The sequence below is a fragment of the Phyllostomus hastatus genome, unplaced genomic scaffold, assembly GCF_019186645.2.
Source record: "Phyllostomus hastatus isolate PE091 unplaced genomic scaffold, TTU_PhHast_1.1 phas_contig_34, whole genome shotgun sequence".
Taxonomy (NCBI): Eukaryota; Metazoa; Chordata; class Mammalia; order Chiroptera; family Phyllostomidae; genus Phyllostomus; species Phyllostomus hastatus.
Window position 1 is genome coordinate 47,014,495 of NW_025333857.1, and position 19,857 is coordinate 47,034,351.

Sequence of the window (19,857 nt, forward strand, 5' to 3'; positions counted from 1 at the left end):
TTGTTAATTTGTTTGTTTGTTTTTAATTTACAGAATGCTCTTTTCAATTGCATTAGCAGAAATGAAAGTAAGTATATTATTGATGGTTATACAAATAGTCCAAAGAGCAAAATACAGTTTGTAGAATATGATTTAGCTGTTATAAATATTGCCAAGACCCTGGCATTACGACTTAGGCTGTTAGTAAACCATCTGAAGGAATGTGCCCAGCAGGATACTTCTGATAGGCACTTTCCTTGGGAGTATTCAGGCCATTCATGCCCACGTCCTAATTGCAGATTTACAAAGTGGATACCGGGGCTAGATAGTTAGAGGAAGATCATGTCTCACCTGAGTAAATAGGTTCACTTTCAGAAGTGAAGCGCTCCCACATGTTACAATGTTGCACTTGCCAGGGGCTGCCTCTCCCTTCATTCAGCAGTTGTTCATTGACTACTTGCTCTGGGCAGGGCAAATACATATAGATAGGGAACACACCCTGTACACAAAAACTCTGGGACATGGTGGCTGTGGGATAGTATCACTGATGTAAGTGCTGTGGGAGTTCAGAGGAAGGACGGGTCACATCTGACAGGGGTGCTAAGAGTGACTGCATGGAGTTGGTGGCTGAGCTGGGCCTTGAAGGATGGCAAGACATTAAGAGTGGAGCTTGGAGGAAGGGCATTCCAGATGAAGGGAACACAGAGCAGCTAGAGATAGGTGACACATCTGAGGAATAAAGAGTTCAGCTTAGCTCAGCAGTGGGGTATGTCGAAGTATGATAAGGAATATTGGTTATCTGCACTTTATCTTCCACCCTTTCTTATCAGGGCAGCGTTCAAGATTTCCCAGATAATCTCTGACACATAATCTCATGTTTACTCTTGCTGGTGAGGAAGAGAGCCTATCAGGGAATCAGGAGATAAGCTTCCACTTGTCTCTTGTCCTCGGCACTCCCCACACACCCCCACTTTATCCTCACTGACGTTGACAGTGATGAGTGTAGCCATTAATAATTGCTTTTTGTGATGAAAATGAATGATTCATCAGTGAACACAGTAAGTTTGGTAGTAGTTAACAATTCAGAAACTCACATGGAAAAAAAACTTACATGGCACAGTAGGTATGAAACTGTGTCCTTGCCCAGGAAACTGAGGCCTGTCCTGCATTAGTTCAGTCCTAGTTTAGTTAATTTGTATATGGTTTTATCATTATCATTATTTCTAGAAATTGCCTGAATTCCCTCCTTATTACGTGCTCTGTGGAATTCACCAGTAATCTGAGTTTAGTTCCTCCATAACGGTCTCTGATAATTATCAGAGCTTTTCTACCTGCCTTTCTCTTACTCTTTTCCTGCTGTCCCTCTGCCTTGTCTCCCTTCAGTCTCCCACAGACCCCTTGGCCTCTCTGCGAACGACTCTTGCTCTTTTCCATTATAAATCCCACATCTGTGCCCCACCCCCCAGCCACTCGTCCAGCTCTCCCCAGATACCTTAATGGTCCTCTTAATTTTTAAAAATACGTTAATGCAGAATCAAATGTGGGTTTTACTTTTCAAAATTGAAGCCGATCATACCAGTTGTGAGGTGAAGACTGTTCCAGTTTAGGCATATTCTTGTAGATGTTCATACATTGTAGAACTACCAGGTTTGTGTTTTAAGACATACAGTTATGTAATTGTCAAATTTATGAAATGATCCTGATACCTCTTTTTACTGGTCCTATTTTATAAATGTGAGACTTTGGGGTTTTGTTTTATTTTTGTTTTGCTTTGCTTTGTTTTGTAAATCTCCACAGATCTAATGTGGCAAGAAGCTATTCTGGTGGTTCTCAACGTGAGCACCACTGGCATTTTGGGAGACAGTTTTGGCTGGTGCAACTGTCCTGTGTGTTGCAGAGCATTTAATAGCCCTGACCTGCATTTGCCAAATGGCAGCAGTGGTCTCCAAGTCATCATGAGAAGCAGAGACTTAAAAAAAAAAAACACAGTCATTACTCTTTTTTTTTAAGATTTTCTTTATTTATTTTTAGAGAGAGGGGATGGAACAGAGAAAGAGAGGGAGAGAAAGAAAAAGAGGCACCAATGTGTGGTTGCCTCTTAAATGCCCCCTACCCAGGCATGTGCCCTGACTGGGAATGGAACTGGCCACCCTTTGGCTCCCAGGCCCTCACTCAATCCATTGAGCTACACCAGCCTGGGGAGACATTTCCATATGCATTCGTTCTCTCAGGGGGATGGTATGAGTATTGCTCCTGCCCAAAACCACTGGACTAATCTCTAAATTGGCCAATAGTGACTTTTTTATACTGGTGGCCATGGCAGTGCCTACAGGAGTGCTGATTTTAAGTGTTTGTCTTGTATGGCATGGTTTTATTTCTCAAATTCAAAAAGACACATGTTGTTCTATCATTGTTATGATGATTTAATGTTAGCAAATAGCTGTTTCCATTTCAATGTCATCTCCTCTCTCCCCCAGTGGGCTCAGTTTGCTGCAGTTACGCGGGCCATCACACAAACTGCCGCGAGTACTGTCAAGCCATTTTTCGAACAGACTCTTCTCCTGGTCCATCTCAGATCAAAGCAGTGGAAAATTATTGTGCCTCTATCAGTCCACAACTAATACACTGTGTGAACAATTATACCCAATCTTATCCAATGAGGAACCCAACAGATAGTAAGTAAAAGGGACAAATTCTCATGTCAATCTTTGGTAAAATAGCTTGTGGAAAGGAAGTAAAATCCTGTAGATATCTGCAGTCTGGGGCATTTGGGATGCACCAGACTTCCTCTGGAGTTTAGATTTCGCAGAGTGGACGTCACTGTCACGGCTAAAACATGCCAGGAGAGATGGGGCTGGGAAGAGTGTGAGGACACAGGCACTTCGTATTCTGAGGTGGTAAAATTTGTTACTGTGCGTATTTTGGAGAGGCAGGAGCTGGGTTATGACCATGAGGATTTTAAATAACTATACCTTTTATCTAGCAACTCCATCCTTCAGAGTTTGTCCTTCAACAAAACTTACAAGTTTGCAAAGGTTTATCTACACATATAAAGGATGTTTGCTACGACATTGGTGAGAAAATAGAGAAAAATTAGAAATACTCCAAATATTCATCAATAGGGTATTGATTAAAAGTGACTAAATCAATCATGTATCTGTATAATAACACTATACAACCAACATAAAGAGTGTTTACATAGAAGTCCAACATACAATAAGCAAAAAAAAATTGCAGAACTAAGTATATAGTATGATACATTTTTAGTTATATACCTATGTGTTCCATATCATCTGTATCTGTAATATTTGAATTTTTACCAGTAAACAGTTATTATTTTTATAATTACAACATCACTATATGAGAAGAGATCCTGATCCTTTTTAAAATGTCAGCTTGTACATGACTATAATCCATTTTCTTCATTTAGAAGTTATCAAAGTTTAAAGAACTGACTAATTAACCAACTAACAAAGAACTTATAGGATCTATAAGCCAGATGCCAGTGTTTTGATTTATACTGGGATAGACTTCTTTTTATAAACTCAAAAGCAATGCTATGTGCCTTGTTTGTCCATCATCTGAAGCAGAACTCTGAGGTTTATGACATCCTGTGGTGTGTCTATGTGACGAAAATCAGAGGATGACGCAGTTGCCACAAGTACCATGCACTTCACAGTCTTCACTGACGTTCAGGCCGTGCAGAGGTGTTGCTGGAGCTAAGATGATCAAGCAAACAAACAAACAAAAAAAGGCAGAAAGACTTTTAAGGATAGAAGAGCAACCATATAGAATGTCTGTGCTAATACATAGGAAATCTGGAAAAGAAAGGCACAAACGTATGTCTGAAAAGATTATTTAGAAAGTCCAAGATACCTGAGAAAACTGCTTCAAAGAAGCCCTCTGAATTCTATAGTTTGGCCAAAAGTGTTCTTTAACTTTATGATCCTTTGTAGAAAATTAAAGGTGGTAACAAACTGATATCTTGCCAGAGTTTGCAACTGTATTATTGGAATTACAATTTAGATTAATTAACTTGCATAGACACATGAAAGCGTTGTATCCCAGAGTGGGATGAAATGCGGTGTTTGTGGTTATTGCTATTAAAAATAGTCATCACTCTCTCTCATTGTGTCTAGATGTAATCCTTTTTAGGATGTCATTTCTAGCATGAAACAATTCCAGTTTGATCTACAATACCTTTTCCAGGAACATAAAATACTTTGCATGTAAGGACTTCTTAGGTGTAGGATGACCTTTAAGTTATGCAGGAATGGTGCCAGAGACCCCATGATTGGGAACGTGGGGAGTTCTAGTAGTAGATACCTCGTCTATCGGCACACCTCGTAAATACCTTTATTTACTGTACTGCAAGGTAATAGAGAATTTGGTAGGCCTTGTATACTATAGATATTGACATATGACTCAGAGGAGTAAGCGTTTCCGGTACACCACCACGTGCTTTTGTTCTGAGGAGTACATGACATCAGACCAACTAATTAAGCTACTTCTATCCTGACAATGTAGGTTTATATTGCTGTGACAGAGCTGAAGACCATGCTTGTCAAAATGCCTGCAAGAGAATTCTGATGTCCAAAAAAACAGAAATGGAGATTGTCGATGGCCTCATCGAGGGCTGTAAGACCCAGCCCTTGCCTCAGGATCCCCTTTGGCAGTGTTTTCTTGAAAGCTCGCAGTCTGTCCACCCTGGAGTCACTCTCCACCCTCCCCCCTCCACAGGCCTTGATGGGGCCAAACTGCACTGCTGTTCTAAAGCAAACACGTCAACATGTAGGTCGGTATCTCATTTTCCTTTATTAAAGCCAGTTTTTCTACTTTAATTAAGTCTAGCAAGTATCTGTTATATTCTTGTATTATGTAAATAGAAGATATGAAATCTTCATTCTTTTATCCAGCAAGTATTTATTGAACTTCATGTATACAGTAGTCTTCCCTGTATTCTCAGTTTTGCTTTCCACAGTTTCAGGTACCCTTGGATCAGCCATGGTCTGAAAATATTAAATGGGAAATTCCAGAAATAAATAATTCATGATTTAAATTGCACACTCTTCTGAGTAGCATGATGATATCTCACACCATCCACTCTGTCCTGTGTCGCTGGGCTCGGGATGCGAATCAGCCCTTTGTCCACCATCTCCAGGTTATATGTGCTCCCTGCCCATTAGCCACTTCGTAGCCATCTAGGTTATCAGGTCAACTGTCACAGTGTTGCAGTGTTTGTGTTCAAATAGCCCTTATTTTACTTAATAGCTGAGTGCTTAATTAAGCAAGAGTAGTGATGCTGACAATTTGGATATGCCAAAGACAAGCCATAAAGTGCATCCCTGAAGTGAAAAGGTAGAAGTTTTTGACTTAATAAGGAAGAAAAAAAATCATATGCTAAGGTTGCTAAGAACTATGGAAAGAACAAATAATGAAATTAGGAAGAAATAAATTCATGCTAGTTTGCTGAGAATGAGAAACCACATTCACATAACTTATTACAGTATGTTATAATTGTTAATTTTTTACTGTGCCTAATTTATAAATTAAACTTTATCATAGGTACAATATGTACATATAGGCAAAAACATAGTATATCACAGGGTTCAGTATCCACTGGGGTGGTCTTGCAACATATCCCCTCATTTAAGGGGGTCTACTATATACAAAACATTGTTTTTGTACATTCGGTGCTGAAAGCACTGTGTTTTGAGGTGTAGAGGATTAGCATTGGCAGAGCAATAAATATTTTTAAATGATGCAATATGGATTCTGTACTTGAGGATATTAAGTAAGCTTACAGTTTAGAGGATGTGTTTTCATAGGACATCTAAGGGATATTCTCTTTCTTAAATTATGAAACTTTGAATTTAACCAGCATTTTGTATATATTAGTAAATAGCCTGGGTTCACACTTATACTCAAAGTTAGGTAGCAGTGTGTAGGCATTCATTTGGGTAGCACACTTAAAAATAAAAAATTCGCAGTACAAATATAGGGCGGAGGAAACACAAGCTAGAGACAAGAATAAAAGGAGAACCCTGGCCGGTGTGGCTAAGTTGGTTGGAGTGGTGTCCCATAAACTGAAAGGTCACAGATTCAATTGCCAGTCAGGGCATGTACCTAGGTTGTGGGTTCAGTCCCCTAGAGGCCACTGATCAATGCTTCTCACCCTCTGTCTCTCCCTCCCTTCCATCCCCTCTCTCTCAAATCAATGGGCATGTCCTCAGGTGAGGATACTAATTAGTTAATTAATTAAAAAGAATAAATGGAGGTAACTGAGGTCATAAATAGAACACAAGTGAAATAGAAGTTTACTTTATTAGAGATATTTTGGGTGAAAAGGGACCACATATTACTAGAATACCCTGAAATGATTCTGACATAACATAAGTGAAACCATCTTTCCTGTAGATTCAAAATTGGATGGACCTTTAGCAAGAAAGTGTGCCTAGAATAGTTCATCAAACTTTACCAAAGAGATGAAAAACCTAGAAAATATCCAAAGAAAGTTAACAGAAGAGCTTAAAGAGAAGCTAAGTTGGTACTGTAGTTAAGTAAATTGGGTTGCTGATAGGAATTAGTAAATTATTTATGGAAGGGATGCTGAATAATTCTTTGAATATCCACGGAGGAGTTTGTGGCCTCGAGTCTCTGAAGACTGGAGTGGCTGTGTTGTGTCAGGAGAAACTCAGTAAGAAACACCGTTTGCCCTCCCTTACCGCAGCGTGAGGCTTTTTGTTTACCGAGTGCTTTCACTTCCATCTTGTTTTGTCCTCGTGAAACCTTGTAAGATGATTGCTATCTCAATTTGTATAATTCCTGTTTATATACAGAGAACTATGAGATGTTAGACAATTTCTCCAAGGTGATAGAGACTGTTTAGTGCTAGAGAAAGAACTGATTTCTAGATCAAGGTGGTCCGATCTCGCCTTCCTCATCCCCATGACGTGTAAGCTCCATTGAGAGCAGAGAGCTTGTGTCTGTATTCACCACTACACGTCCAGTGCTTTGACCAGGGCCTCACACAAAGCGGGCACTCCGTGAACACTGACAGAGTGAATGAGCGAACTTGTAAAAGTAAACATACCCTCCTCATAGGGGTAATTGTGGAAATCAAGATGTTACAGGAGTGGAGAATTTTTCTTGTGAGTTTGCATATTTTGATAGTATGAAAGTTTTATACTACATGTTTTACATTACATGTATTGACATTTGTATTACATTCATACATTTTAAATATTAAACTAATTAATATAACATGTCAAAACACTTTAGAAATAGTATGCATGTTATTTTAGGTATACAAGGTCTATCTGGAAAAAGTCCAGCCATTGTTAATATAATGAGAATAGTTTGCACAACATCCATGTAACCTGACAGCCAAGGAGAGTGGACTGGAATGAGCATGTGTGAACAATGATGACTTCACTATACTAGTCAGTGGGGGCAGTAGACTCCATTGAGTGAGCATGTGTACTGTGTGACCATCGCATTCAAAATGACTGAGTGAATAGAGCAATGAATCTGCATCAAATTTTGCATTAAGCTTGAACATTCCTCTGTGGAAACTATTAGGATGATTCAGAAGGCTGCAACTAGGGGCAACTGGTGACTGGCAGCTTCATCACAACAATGTACCCCCTCATGCATCATATCTCGTACAGAGTTTTTTGGTGAAATATCAACTCACCCTGGTGGCTCAGCCTCACTACACCCCAGATTTGGTGTCCTGTGACTTCTGGCTATTCCCAAAACTAAAATCATCTTTCAAAGAAAAGAGATTTCAGACCATGATTGAGATTCGGAAAGATATGAGAAGGCAGCTGATAGTGATTGGGAGAGCTGTGCAAGGTCCCAAGATGCCTACTTTGAAGAGGACTGAGGCGTCATTGTCCTATGTGCAATGTTTCTTGTATCTTCAATAAATGTCTCTGTTTTTCATATTACATGGCTGGATACCTCTGGACAGACCTTGTATATATGTAGTCAAGTTGCTTTGTAATGATTTAGTACTCAGAATAAGAATGTCATGTATTAACTATAATAGTATTTAGAAGTTTTAGAATTCATAAGCCTATATGTAAAGACTATCTTGATATATCTTCAGGCATATAAGTGGCTTTGGGATAGTTTTTCAGGGAGGAAATAGTGAACCCTAAATTTGTAATGCTTATTAAAATGATGTCTGAGGACCATGTCACAGTTTTGTCTCCTGTGATTGGAACATAAATAGAGTGATACATATCTTTGTGAAGACAAAACTGTATGCTTAACTTACTTTACGTAAAGGTAAAAGAGAGATCAGAAATTTGGAAGGCAATAATTTTGCCAAGAACAAGGATGTACAGATACTATAACTAAACGTCAGATTTAGCACTGAGCTTTCTAGCAACCATGGCAAAAAGGAAAGAGATAGATGATAAAAGGAGGCTAACTCTTTCACTGAAAAGATTGCTTTTTCTGACTGTAAGTTCTAGGAGATCTTAGTCTTTTGGTTTCTGTACTTTTTTTTCCACTTATATTCCAAAGTAAAGTTTATAGTGTTTGAATTTTATATAAATGAAATATGTATTCAGTTGGCTTATCTTTATGTTTTTGCATTTGTGCTTTTATTTCAGGGAACTATGCACTAAACTTTATAGCATGAGCTGGGGCAATACACAGAGCTGGCAGGAGTTTGATCACTTTTGTGAATACAATCCAGTGGAGGTGTCCATGTTGACCTGTTTAGCAGATGTCCGGGAACCTTGCCAGTTGGGCTGTAGAAACCTTACTTACTGTACTAATTTCAACAACAGGTAGGAGCCAATTATTGTACATGGAATGGAAATACTTTCTTACTGGTTATCTTGTTTTTAAATAAGGGAAAAAAACACTATATTCTGATTTTGGTTTTGCTAAGTTAAAAGGAAATAGTGTTTCTTTACAATTTCCTCTTTAAATACTGTATTTCATGTGGTAAATCACCTCTGGGAAAGGATGCACCATAGCAAAGTTCCTTCTAATCTAAGGATACTTCAAGCTTCTAGAATTCATCTGCCCTCTTGTGGTCAGTTTACTCTGGAGGACCTTCAATCTGGGTGAGGTTCCCACTCAGTGAGTCCTGTATTTCATACAGAATATTTTCATTACAGAAGCAATTTGAATAGGTATTTTCCAAAGGTGTCATGTATGGTTAAGAAAAATAAGGGCTAAGAACTGAATGAATGGCTGAAGAAATAGTGAAGAAAACAGAGAAAGGACATCCAGAAGCATAGAGAATTCCATATCAGAGAAACCAGAGTGGGAGTCTCTAAAGAAGAGGAGGCTGGTGTTGTGAGCTGCAGCCCGAAGATCAGGAGGGCAAAAAGGACAAGAATTAATTCAATTGGGCCAGAAGAGAGTTCAGAGGATGTTTACCTCAAGCTAAAACACTCCTATCCTCTTAAAAGTGTACAGATTATTATTTTGGGGGTAAGAAAATTGAGATATCTTTACAATTGATGATAGAACATTAGCCAATAAGATTGAGCAAATGTGAAATCTGTGAAATGTTTGAAATTAAACTTGTATACATAACTAGCTTCTAGTAATGGTGGAGTAGTTTGTATCAGACTAACACTACAGCAAATGCTAATTACGAACTCTGCACAAAATATTACAAAACTATTGTTTTGAAGGCATTGAAAAGTGACCGAAAGCAGGAGGGGCTGCATCTCCTGCAAGACAGAAACTGCATTGAGTGAGAGCCACACTTACCCAGTTTTTCCCTCATGGGCGCCCCCAGTGTCCTTGCATGGCATATAGAATCCAAGCAAAAAGCAGTTTTGGACCAAGGAGTTAAGAGATCAGAGGTTGGGATTACCAGAGTGGCTGGAAATGGAAGTGGAAAATCCCAGAAAGGAGGGAACCACCAAAGGAGATGCCCCAAGATCTGCATAAAAACTCCCCTTGAGCCCTTTAATTTAACAAAGCCATAGGATACAATGGTACCATAAAAAGCCAGCTATATTTCTGTATATTAGCAACACATAATTGGAAAACGAGATGTATTTAAAAATACTAACTTACACGATTGCACCACAAAACATGAAATACTTAGTGATACATTTAGCAAAAGATGTGCAAGAACTCTATACTAAAAACCAGAAAACTTTAGAAAGAAATTGAAGACAGCAAATAAATGGAGAGAGGGACCATGGTCATGGACTAGAAGACTCAATATTGTTATGATGTTAATTCTCCTGAAAATGATCTCTAGATTTAGTATAATCCAAATCAAAATTCCAGTGGACATTTAAAATAGAAGTTGCCAGGCTAATTTTAAACTTTATATGAAAATACAAAGGATCTAGAAAGCTAAAGTAATTTTTTAAAAATAAATTTGCTTTGGCTGGTGTGGTTCAGTGGATTGAGCACCAGTTTACAAACCAAAAGATCGCTGGTTCAATACCCAGTCAGGGCACATGCCTGGATTGCAGGCCAGGCCCCCCATTGCGGGTGTGCAAGAGGCTGCCAATCGATGTTTCACTCATACATGGATGTTTCTCTTCCTCTCTTTCTCCCTCTTTTCTCCTCTCTCTAAAAAATAATGAATAAATAAATAAATAAATTCCAAGAACTCATAGTACTCAATTTTAAGACATTAATAAGACATTATAAAGCAACAAAATCAAAACAATGTGCACTAATTATAAAAGAAAAAAGTAATGAATTAGAGTTCAACAGGAAACTCTTTTGTTCACTGGAACGCACCATTTAAAGTTTGAAAAGGCAAACCACAGTGAGAGAAAATATTTACTGTGTTACACATGCACATGCATGCACGCACATTTGACAAAGGACGGGTGTCCAGAATATGCAATTCCTGCGACCTCATAATAAAATGTCAAATAACCAAATAAAAAATGGGCAGAAACACCTGAAACCTATGTAATTTTATTAACCAATGTCACCTCAATAAATTCTATTTTTAAAAGTTTTTTAAAAGGACGAAGACATAACCATTGAAGTTTATGAAAAAGTTCATTATCATTAGTCATGCAAAATACAAATTAAAACCAGTAAGATACCACTACACGCTAAAAGAATAGCTACAAGTAAAAAGACTGAAAGCACGCAAAGCAAATGGAGCTTCCATACATTGCTAATGAGAGCTTAAAATGTAATACCCACTTTAGGAAAGAGTTTGGTATTTTTAGAAAGTTATAACCCAACAGTGCCATTCATAGCCATGAAAAGAGACATGAAAACTGGAAACAGCCTTGATGTCTACAAACAGGTGAATGAATAAACCAGTGAGTGTTTCTCAAAGTGTGGTCCATGGTCCCCCAAACCCAGTGGGATCAGAACTATTGTAAAATACTAAGGTGTTATTTGCCTTTCACTCTCATTCTCACATGAATGAACAGTGGAGTTTTCTGGATGCTATGAAACGTGTGATATGGCACAGTTTGAATCCAGCTGTCCCCTATTCAGCCAGACATTAAAAAGATTTTCAAAACTAAACCAGTTCTACCCTTCTCACAAAGTTTTGTTGTTTTTAAAAATACACTTATTTCTCATAAAAATATTAACGTATAACAGGGTTATTGTCATTTAAAATGAATTAATATCTACTTTTCAAATCTCAGTTTTTATTTAGAATGTGATAGGTATTGGTGGATATAACCCACATAAACAAAAGCTTTTTTGAAAACTCAATAATTTTTAGAGTGCAAATGGGTCCTGAGATCAAAGATTTTGAGGACCATGAGGATAATAGAATAGTACTGAACAATAAAAACAAAAAATAATTTATATACACAACAGCATCATGGAATCTGAAAGAGCTCATTTAACTAAAGACACTAGACTTAAAAGAGCACATACAATGTAAATCCATGTATATGAAGTTTTAGAATAGGCAGAATGATTCTATGATGATACAAGTACAAGTGACAGGGGCCTCTGGGCACAGTCAGCAGGGATGGCGCTGGCTGGATAGGGATACACAGGCACTTCCTGATGTGATAGAAACACACCTTAATTCACTTGGGTGTGCTTGGATGTGCAAGTTTGTCAAAACACAGAAAACTTCACCCATAAAACCTGTGTATTTTATTTTTATAAATTATACCTCAACTTTTAAACTTTGGCTTATTTATAAGGGGGTACCCCCCAAAATGGAATTTTTAAAAATATATATTTTATTGATTATGCTATTACAATTGTCCCAGCCAAATGGAATTTATTTATAAAAAATTATCTATTCTTACATGTTTAAACTTCACTTGCCTTCAAAGTACTCTCCATTTGATGCAATACACCTATTGAGACGTTTTTCCACTGCTCAGAATAGTAGTTGAACTTGTCAATTTTTATGCTTTTTAGTACTTCTGCCGTTTTTTTGTTTGTTTGTTTCAGCTCTTCCAAAGGGAAAACCATTTCCCTCTGAGGACTTTTTTCATCCAGGGAAATAAAAAAAGTTGCTTGGGGCAAGATCAGGTGAATAGGGAGGGTGGGGCACAGGGGTCATGCTGTTTTTGGTCAAAGACTGCTGAACACTCAGCATGGAATGGACAGGTGCTCTAGTAATTCACCCATCGTGAAATGGGCAAACTCGTTGAAAGAATCTTCAAAACAAAATTCACTGAGGCTGAACTCAGCCTCTCCCAACAACACCAGCTAATACACTGATACAGATGGGCTCCTAGAACACAAACCTAGTAGGGAAAGCCTGTACTACAAGGGGCCCACCCTCTAGAAGATAATTCTGTTTGTGTGTGTGTCCCCTCATATTTTGTGAAATAAAAGAAATGGACAGGGGAGATGTCAGTCCTTTCCATAGCATTTTGAAGTTTTTTAACTGTTTCACAAAAAGTTGTTTTAGAGAACATGCCATCAGAATCTTAATGATTGTGTCTACATTGAATCTTCATACACTCAAAACTGATATATTTTGATGGATTGTATGTACTTTCTTCTTTAAGAAAATCAGGTTTCCCTGATTAGTATGTCAGGATTTTACACATTGCTTCTCTCTGGAAAATAATTGCCTCTTGATTCCCTCCGGCCTTTTTTTTCCCTTCAGGCCAACAGAGCTTTTCAGGAGTTGTAATGCTCAGTCAGATCAAGGAGCCATGAATGACATGAAGCTATGGGAGAAAGGAAGCATAAAGATGCCATTCATCAACATCCCCGTGCTTGACATTAAAAAGTGTCAGCCAGAAATGTGGAAAGCAATAGCCTGTTCACTGCAGATTAAACCTTGTCACAGTAAATCCCGGGGAAGTATTATTTGCAAGTAAGTTTCTTTCTTTTATCATAAAGACTCTCCAGTTTTGGTTCAGACCTGCCGTGATCTTCACCTATAACCTATTATTAGAGTTTTCTCTCCCACTACTAACCTTTGCCCGTCACCCTCGCACGTCAAATACTTTCCTACTTTTTCTTCCTCTGTTCGAAATTTCTTCCCCTATCTCCATTTGCCACAGCCTGTCCCTCCTAACCCCTCTCAATGACCAGTCTTTTCTTACAAAATCTTCCCAGATGTCTCCAGCTGAAAGTAATTTATCCTTACTACAAATTTCTGTAGATGCTTACTTGTACTTCTGTTATGGAACTTGATTGAACAAACATTTATTGAGTAGCTTCAATGCACAATTCTGTTTTTAAATTTCAATTTGTGTATTTGTCTTATATTCTGTTCCACATTGCTCTCCTTGAGGCGTTTATTTTTCTCACGTGCTTTTTTCTTGTATCCTCTTTACTCTTTTTCTCCTCTTCAGTGATTAGCATAATCCTGGCACTCAGTAGGTATTTCCTGTTTGGTGAGGGAATGAGTTAGTACAGTGATTAGGGCCTGTTCCACATTTGCGAATGCTTTGCTGGGAGATCTAGGACAAAGTAAAGATGAAAGCTTCTGTGGGGGGTGAAACCAAAAGCATTAACTATATTGTATTAAATGTCAGCTGTTCTTCAAGCATTTTTTTTTTTCAAAAAGCTTTTCCAAACCAAGTTAATATCCAGCCCCTAAATTGTTGGTGTGTGGCTCGTTGCTGGTGGGCACTTAGTGACTGATTGATTGCTTCAACCTTAAACAGGGTCCAGGGTTCAGGATCTGTCCTCTGACAGGACTTGGGGATGACCTGATTAGCGGAGAGACAAGGGGTAACTGTTGGGTGACAAACAAGCGTAAACAGGTGAGAAATTATAGGCTCTTAGCATAGAACACTTATAGGAGTCAAATCCTATTGAAGACTGGGAGAATTTTAAAAAAGAGGACTTTCTAATTGTTACAGACCAAACACATTAAGTTGATAACTAAAAAGAGATTTTTAAAAAAGATTTTTTATTTATTTATTTTTAGAGAGGGAAGGGAGGGAGAAAGAGAGAGAGAAACATCAATGTGCAGTTGCTGGGGGCCATGGCCTGCAACCCAGGCATGTGCCCTGACTGGGAATTGAACCTGCGATGCTTTGGTTCAAAGCCCGAGCTCAATCCACTGAGCTACGCCAGCCAGGGCAAAAGAGATTTTTAAAAAAGAAAAGAAGGGAGGGAAGTAGGAAGGAAGAAGCAAGCACGCATAAGGTCCTGAGAGAAACGATGTATATAGTTGCACAAAGAGCAAATCAGACTGGCCTAAGTTAATATACTTTCAGAGAGTGGACAGCCACATTGATGGTGGTCACAGGAAGTATAAAATTTGAGCAAGACCTTCAATCTCTGGTTCTTAAGAGAAAGTTAGGAACGATTTGGTAGTGTAATGCATTACTTCCTCTGCAACCCAGAGCCGGCTGTGACTCCTGTTCTCTTCCGCCATGCTCGCACCTGCCCAGCTGGGAAACACCGTTGTGAAAACCCACTCCTAGAAAGCTTCCAGAGCAGAACTGATACTGAGTAGACAACAAGAGGAGGTTCCTCAAATCTTAAACTTGTGTATTTTCCTTTTTAAGATCAGACTGTGTGGAGATTCTCAAGAAATGCGGGGACCAGAACAAATTCCCTGAAGACCACACAGCTGAAAGTATCTGTGAACTTCTGTCACCTACGGATGACCTGGAGAACTGTATACCTTTGGATACGTATCTCAGTATGTACTTGTTTTTAAAATCCAAATAGTTCACCCTTCCATCTCGGCCCATGTTTGCTTTGGATGAATATGTGGTTTAATGATACTTTCTCAATTGCTGACTCTTACCTCACTTGCTTGGCCTTTCTGGAAAGATGTATCATCTTAAAATATATAGGCACAAGCAATTATCCTATCAGTGTAAAGAGGCAGTGAACTGTTGCAATCAGAAATTCTAAGCAGTGAACCAGGGACCAGCTTTCTCAGATAACCAGCTCCACAGCATTGCTGTCTCCTGGCCGTGATTTACGGGGAAGCAGAATTTCCCCAAGCCAGGCACACTGCGTTGGACTCACCCACCAAATAGAGTGAGGATTGATGGTCTGGGTTCATACATGAAAATGAAAGTTTTTTCTCTGCCAAATACACCTGCTGGGAGCTAGAGGAATAAGTTGTTATCCCGTTGAGAGATCCTGGATCTGAGTTTCCTGGCAGGAGGTGACTGTGTGGTAAAAAGCCGGGCATAACCTGCAGAACTCCTGCTCACCAAGCACTTAGGGAAAGGGGAGTATTTAGGCTGACACCATGGGGCGTAAGTGCCTTGAGCTGGCTGGAAAGAGTGAATTTGGCAATTCTTTTTCATGTGTCAGATAGGATTAAGTTCCACTGCCAATAGCAGAAAAACAGATAAGAGTAAACGAAAGCCCAGAAATAAATAGTCCATGACTGTTCTGGTGGTTCTATCACCAGGAATCCTTTTTCTTTCTCCATCATTCTTAGTGCTTGGCTTCAGTCATCAAAATTACTTTATGTATTTTATCATCACATGGCCACTGGAATTCTAGCCACCAGACCCAAATGTAAGGGAAACTGGGAAAGATTGTCTTTTTCACTGTGGGCCCATTACCATCCTAAGTAAAATTGGAGTTCTAGTAGCAAGCAGGAAAATAAGAATGAATGCTAGATTTGCAGCTAGTAATATCTGCCATATTTTCAGAGGACTAACAAACGATGTCCTTTAGCCTTTGTGACCAGTATGGCAAAAAAGAAAACATTAGACTAGAGTCGTAGGCCTCTGTGACTGGACAGATCACGTCTTCGAGCCTCAGCTTCCCTCTTCACAAAGGGACTGGGCCAGTGGGATAAACTCCAAGAGCCCTTGTGCCTCTGTTAGCCTTAAAGTCTGGGTTTGGCCTAAAATCAGTAAGAAAAACAAGTGCACTCACAATACTCACTCTATTAGAGCAGTCAAATGTATATGTGTAGGAAGAAGCTTTCAGTGAGAGGAAACTTCCAGAAGGCTTTGGTTTAAAATTTAATATTCTCTTTAAATACCACATATACTTTATATTGAGACTTCCTCAGTCATTATTTCACAAGATAATAAATATAATCATGGTGTGGGGTCCATCCTACCATAATAAAGTATCATTTATGGTAAAATGTGCTAAATTATCCCTCTTGAATGGAAGCATCTATGTGACCACCATACCCAAAATATACAGTCACTTTTCATCCCCTGACACCACTTAAATGGTGTACTTATCACTGTCTGACTTTTTATTTACTCACACATAGGAGTACACACACACACATACACACGCACACACAATCTATTTGTGGTCTATGTCCTGACCAGACCAGAATGTAAACTCTGTTACGGAGATTTGTCTGTTTTGTTCACTACAGTATCTCCAGCACCTAGAACCTTGCTGGGTGCATTGTGTACACCCAATAAATAAACAAATGATGGATGGATGTTTGTGCTAAATTCACAGCTGACCAGGAAATCCGAGTGTTTTAAAGCTTGCTAGAATCAGGCCTTGCTTTAGGCTTGTCAGCGGTCCATTTATTTCAGGCATAATTAATTCAGGTAATTTACAGACCTCTGTTACTCATCTGAGTAGGTTAAACTGATCTGTTTTTGGTTTTTCAGGGCCAAGTACTTTGGGTAACATTGTAGAAGAGGTGACTCATCCCTGTAACCCCAATCCTTGCCCTGCTAATGAGCTTTGTGAGGTGAACCGAAAAGGGTGTCCGTCTGGAGACCCCTGCCTTCCATACTCCTGCGTTCAAGGTAAGAGTAGACAGGTGTGGGTGTGGTGTGGGTATCGATGTGTTGCTGGTGTTTCTTTGTGGGAGTTATCTTCAGAGTGAGATTATAAGGGACTTTATTTTGCAAGTTATGCTTTTCTATATAGTTTGAGGTTTTCCTAGTAAACATGTGGTATATAAATAAAAAATGACAAAGACAAGTAATTTTCAGTAGTCATTTAGATTATAAACTAATATTGATCCAAAACCAGACTCGCATGATAAGGTGTAGGGTTCATGACAACGAAAGAGAAAAGAACTCGGGGCCAGCTTTTTGTGCTTTGCCTTTTGTGTTGTAATGTTGAAGAAGATATGTGTGCATATTGTTTATGTTTTTCTTTCTTTTCATATACAGAAAAATGGCATTCTCAATGGGATGTGTAATTACTCCATAAATTTGATGCTGTACTGAAGTGCATATGATTTTAAGGCTGAAAAGATTTTTTACACTATAGAATTTTTGTAGTCTCTCTCCTTGTGGGCCCTTTTAGAATATAGTTGTGTCAAAATTTTGCTTCCTTTTATTTATTTCCCAGTTGAAAATGTTTCTTTATGATGTCAGAATCAACATTTTAAATGTGTGTAAAATAAAAAGGAACAAAAATTAAATAAGCATGATGTCTCAAAAGGATCATCTGTAATATTTGTGCAACACTACAATATATCAGCTAGACAGTTGTAATAAATCTTGTTAAAATTGGAAATTAATGGGTTTTCCTTAAGCCCAATCAAGTATTTGGCTTTTTAAAATTTAAGGTATGTTTATATTCCATCACTAAAAGCTTTCTGATCAAGATTATTCTAAAAATACTGTCAGTTTTTATATTCCATTTAAAATATCTGATTCTAGAATATCTTTGAGGATAAACCCCTCAAAATAAAAAAACTATTTATCTTATAGCATTTTTTGTATAGAACTATGGCTAACTTTGGGAAATAGATCCTGAATCACTACCATCTTAGAGAACATAGAATTTCTGTTTGAGAGAATGTTTTTGGCCAGTGAACCAAAATAACTACTTACTTTGGTGAAAATTCTCTTAGAAAATCTCTAGTAGCTGCATAGTACCTATAAGACTTATAGGAACTGTATCTAATGCATAAAATAGTGTCACAGAACAGTACTGCCTCTCTCAGCTGATTTTTGTTTATACAGGCTGCAAATTGGGAGAAGCTTCTGACTTCATCGTCCGCCAAGGGACACTGATTCAGGTGCCATCGTCTGCAGGTTCGGAAGTGGGTTGTTATAAAATTTGCTCCTGTGGGCCTAGTGGACTCTTAGAGAACTGCATGGAGATGCACTGCATAGACCTCCAGAAGTCTTGCATTGTTGGAGGAAAAAGAAAAAGTGAGTCTTGAACTGAATTTGTCTTTTATTTTTAATTTGAAATTAGTTAACTTTGTAGGAAGAACACTGAATGGATTCTCATCAGAGAGTAAAGTCTACAAATCAGATACCCTAGGGCAGTATTTTTCTAACTATGCAAGGACACTGGGACTTTTGAGGAACTCTCTTAGAAGGCTCCTCAAGAAGGGACTAATCGCTAATAATATAATAACACTTACTGAACTCATAACTGTGTGCCCTGCACAATTGTAAGTTTTATGTGTGAGATCTTATTTGAAAGGAGAGTGCTCTTGGTTGCAAATTTCTGCCCTAGAGCAAGTCAGGTATTCATTTCTTAGTCCATGTTCTACTTAGCTAAAATGTCAGGTAGGTACTTTGTATCACAGAAAATATCTGAGAATAAACAATTCCATTCCTTCCATACACTTCCACTGATTATGCCTATTCTGTACGAAAGAACGTACTAGTGCCTTGTGGAGCTGAAACTGCGATGAGGGATTGAGGTCATGCTTTCCGTGATAAGAGGGGAAAGAATTTGAGCCACAAAAAATAATGGACCAAATGCTCTTCAAGAGGCTAGTTATTGCTGCCAGGCATTTGGAGAATCTGCGATCCAAAGGTGGCATCAGGGCTGGTCCTGGAGAGATAAGAGAAGTTCCAGGAGGAGGGGAGGAGCGTTTGAGGCAGAAGGGCAGCCAGAAACATTCTCAGAGACTAGGGAGCAGTCTGGTGAGCCCGGCACATTGGGAATCTGGGGAGATGTGGTGGGGGATAAATACAAAAATAAGGGGGGAGCACCCCAAAACCGGACTTTACTTATTAAAAGTTTTGTATTTATTCCCTGGCTGGCGTACCTCAGTGGATTGAGCGCAGGCTGCGAACCAAAGTGTCACAGGTTCGATTCCCAGTCAGGGTACATGCCTGTGTTGCAGGCCATGACCCCCAGCAACCGCACATTGATGTTTCTCTCTCTTTCTCCCTCCCTTCCCTCTCTAAAAATAAATAAATAAAATCTTTTAAAAAAAGTTTTGTATTTATTCCTACATGTTTAAACTTCAGTTACTTTCTAAGTACTCTCTATCTGATGCAATACACCTATCGAGACATTTTTTCCCACGAAAAACAGTTTTTAAATGCATCAATTTTGATGCCTTTTAGTATTTCTGCTATTTTTTGTTTCACCTCTTCCATATCAGCAAACATTTCCCTTTGAGGACTTTTTTCATCCAGGGAAACAAAAAAACCAAAGTCACTTGGGGCAAGATCGGGTGAATAATGAGGGTGGAACATGGTGGGTGGCGTGGGTCATGCTGTTTTTGGTCAAAAACTGCTGAACACTTAGCTAGGTGTGGACTGATGCCCTAGGAATTCACCCATCGTGAAATGGGCAAACTTGTTG

The 19,857-nt window shown here is 38.8% G+C and overlaps 1 protein-coding gene across 2 annotated transcripts in view; it reads left to right on the top strand.

The window, feature by feature from the left end:
* RECK (reversion inducing cysteine rich protein with kazal motifs) overlaps positions 1-19,857 on the top strand; it is a 62,326-nt gene that overhangs the window by 29,752 nt on the left and 12,717 nt on the right. For both annotated transcript variants that reach the window (XM_045841021.1, XM_045841022.1), the window contains exons 7-14: positions 34-67; positions 2,457-2,654; positions 4,507-4,774; positions 8,604-8,783; positions 13,037-13,249; positions 14,901-15,037; positions 16,953-17,093; positions 18,267-18,458. In XM_045841021.1, coding sequence (XP_045696977.1) covers positions 34-67; positions 2,457-2,654; positions 4,507-4,774; positions 8,604-8,783; positions 13,037-13,249; positions 14,901-15,037; positions 16,953-17,093; positions 18,267-18,458 — 1,363 coding nt within the window. The remainder of the gene's footprint in view (positions 1-33; positions 68-2,456; positions 2,655-4,506; positions 4,775-8,603; positions 8,784-13,036; positions 13,250-14,900; positions 15,038-16,952; positions 17,094-18,266; positions 18,459-19,857) is intronic.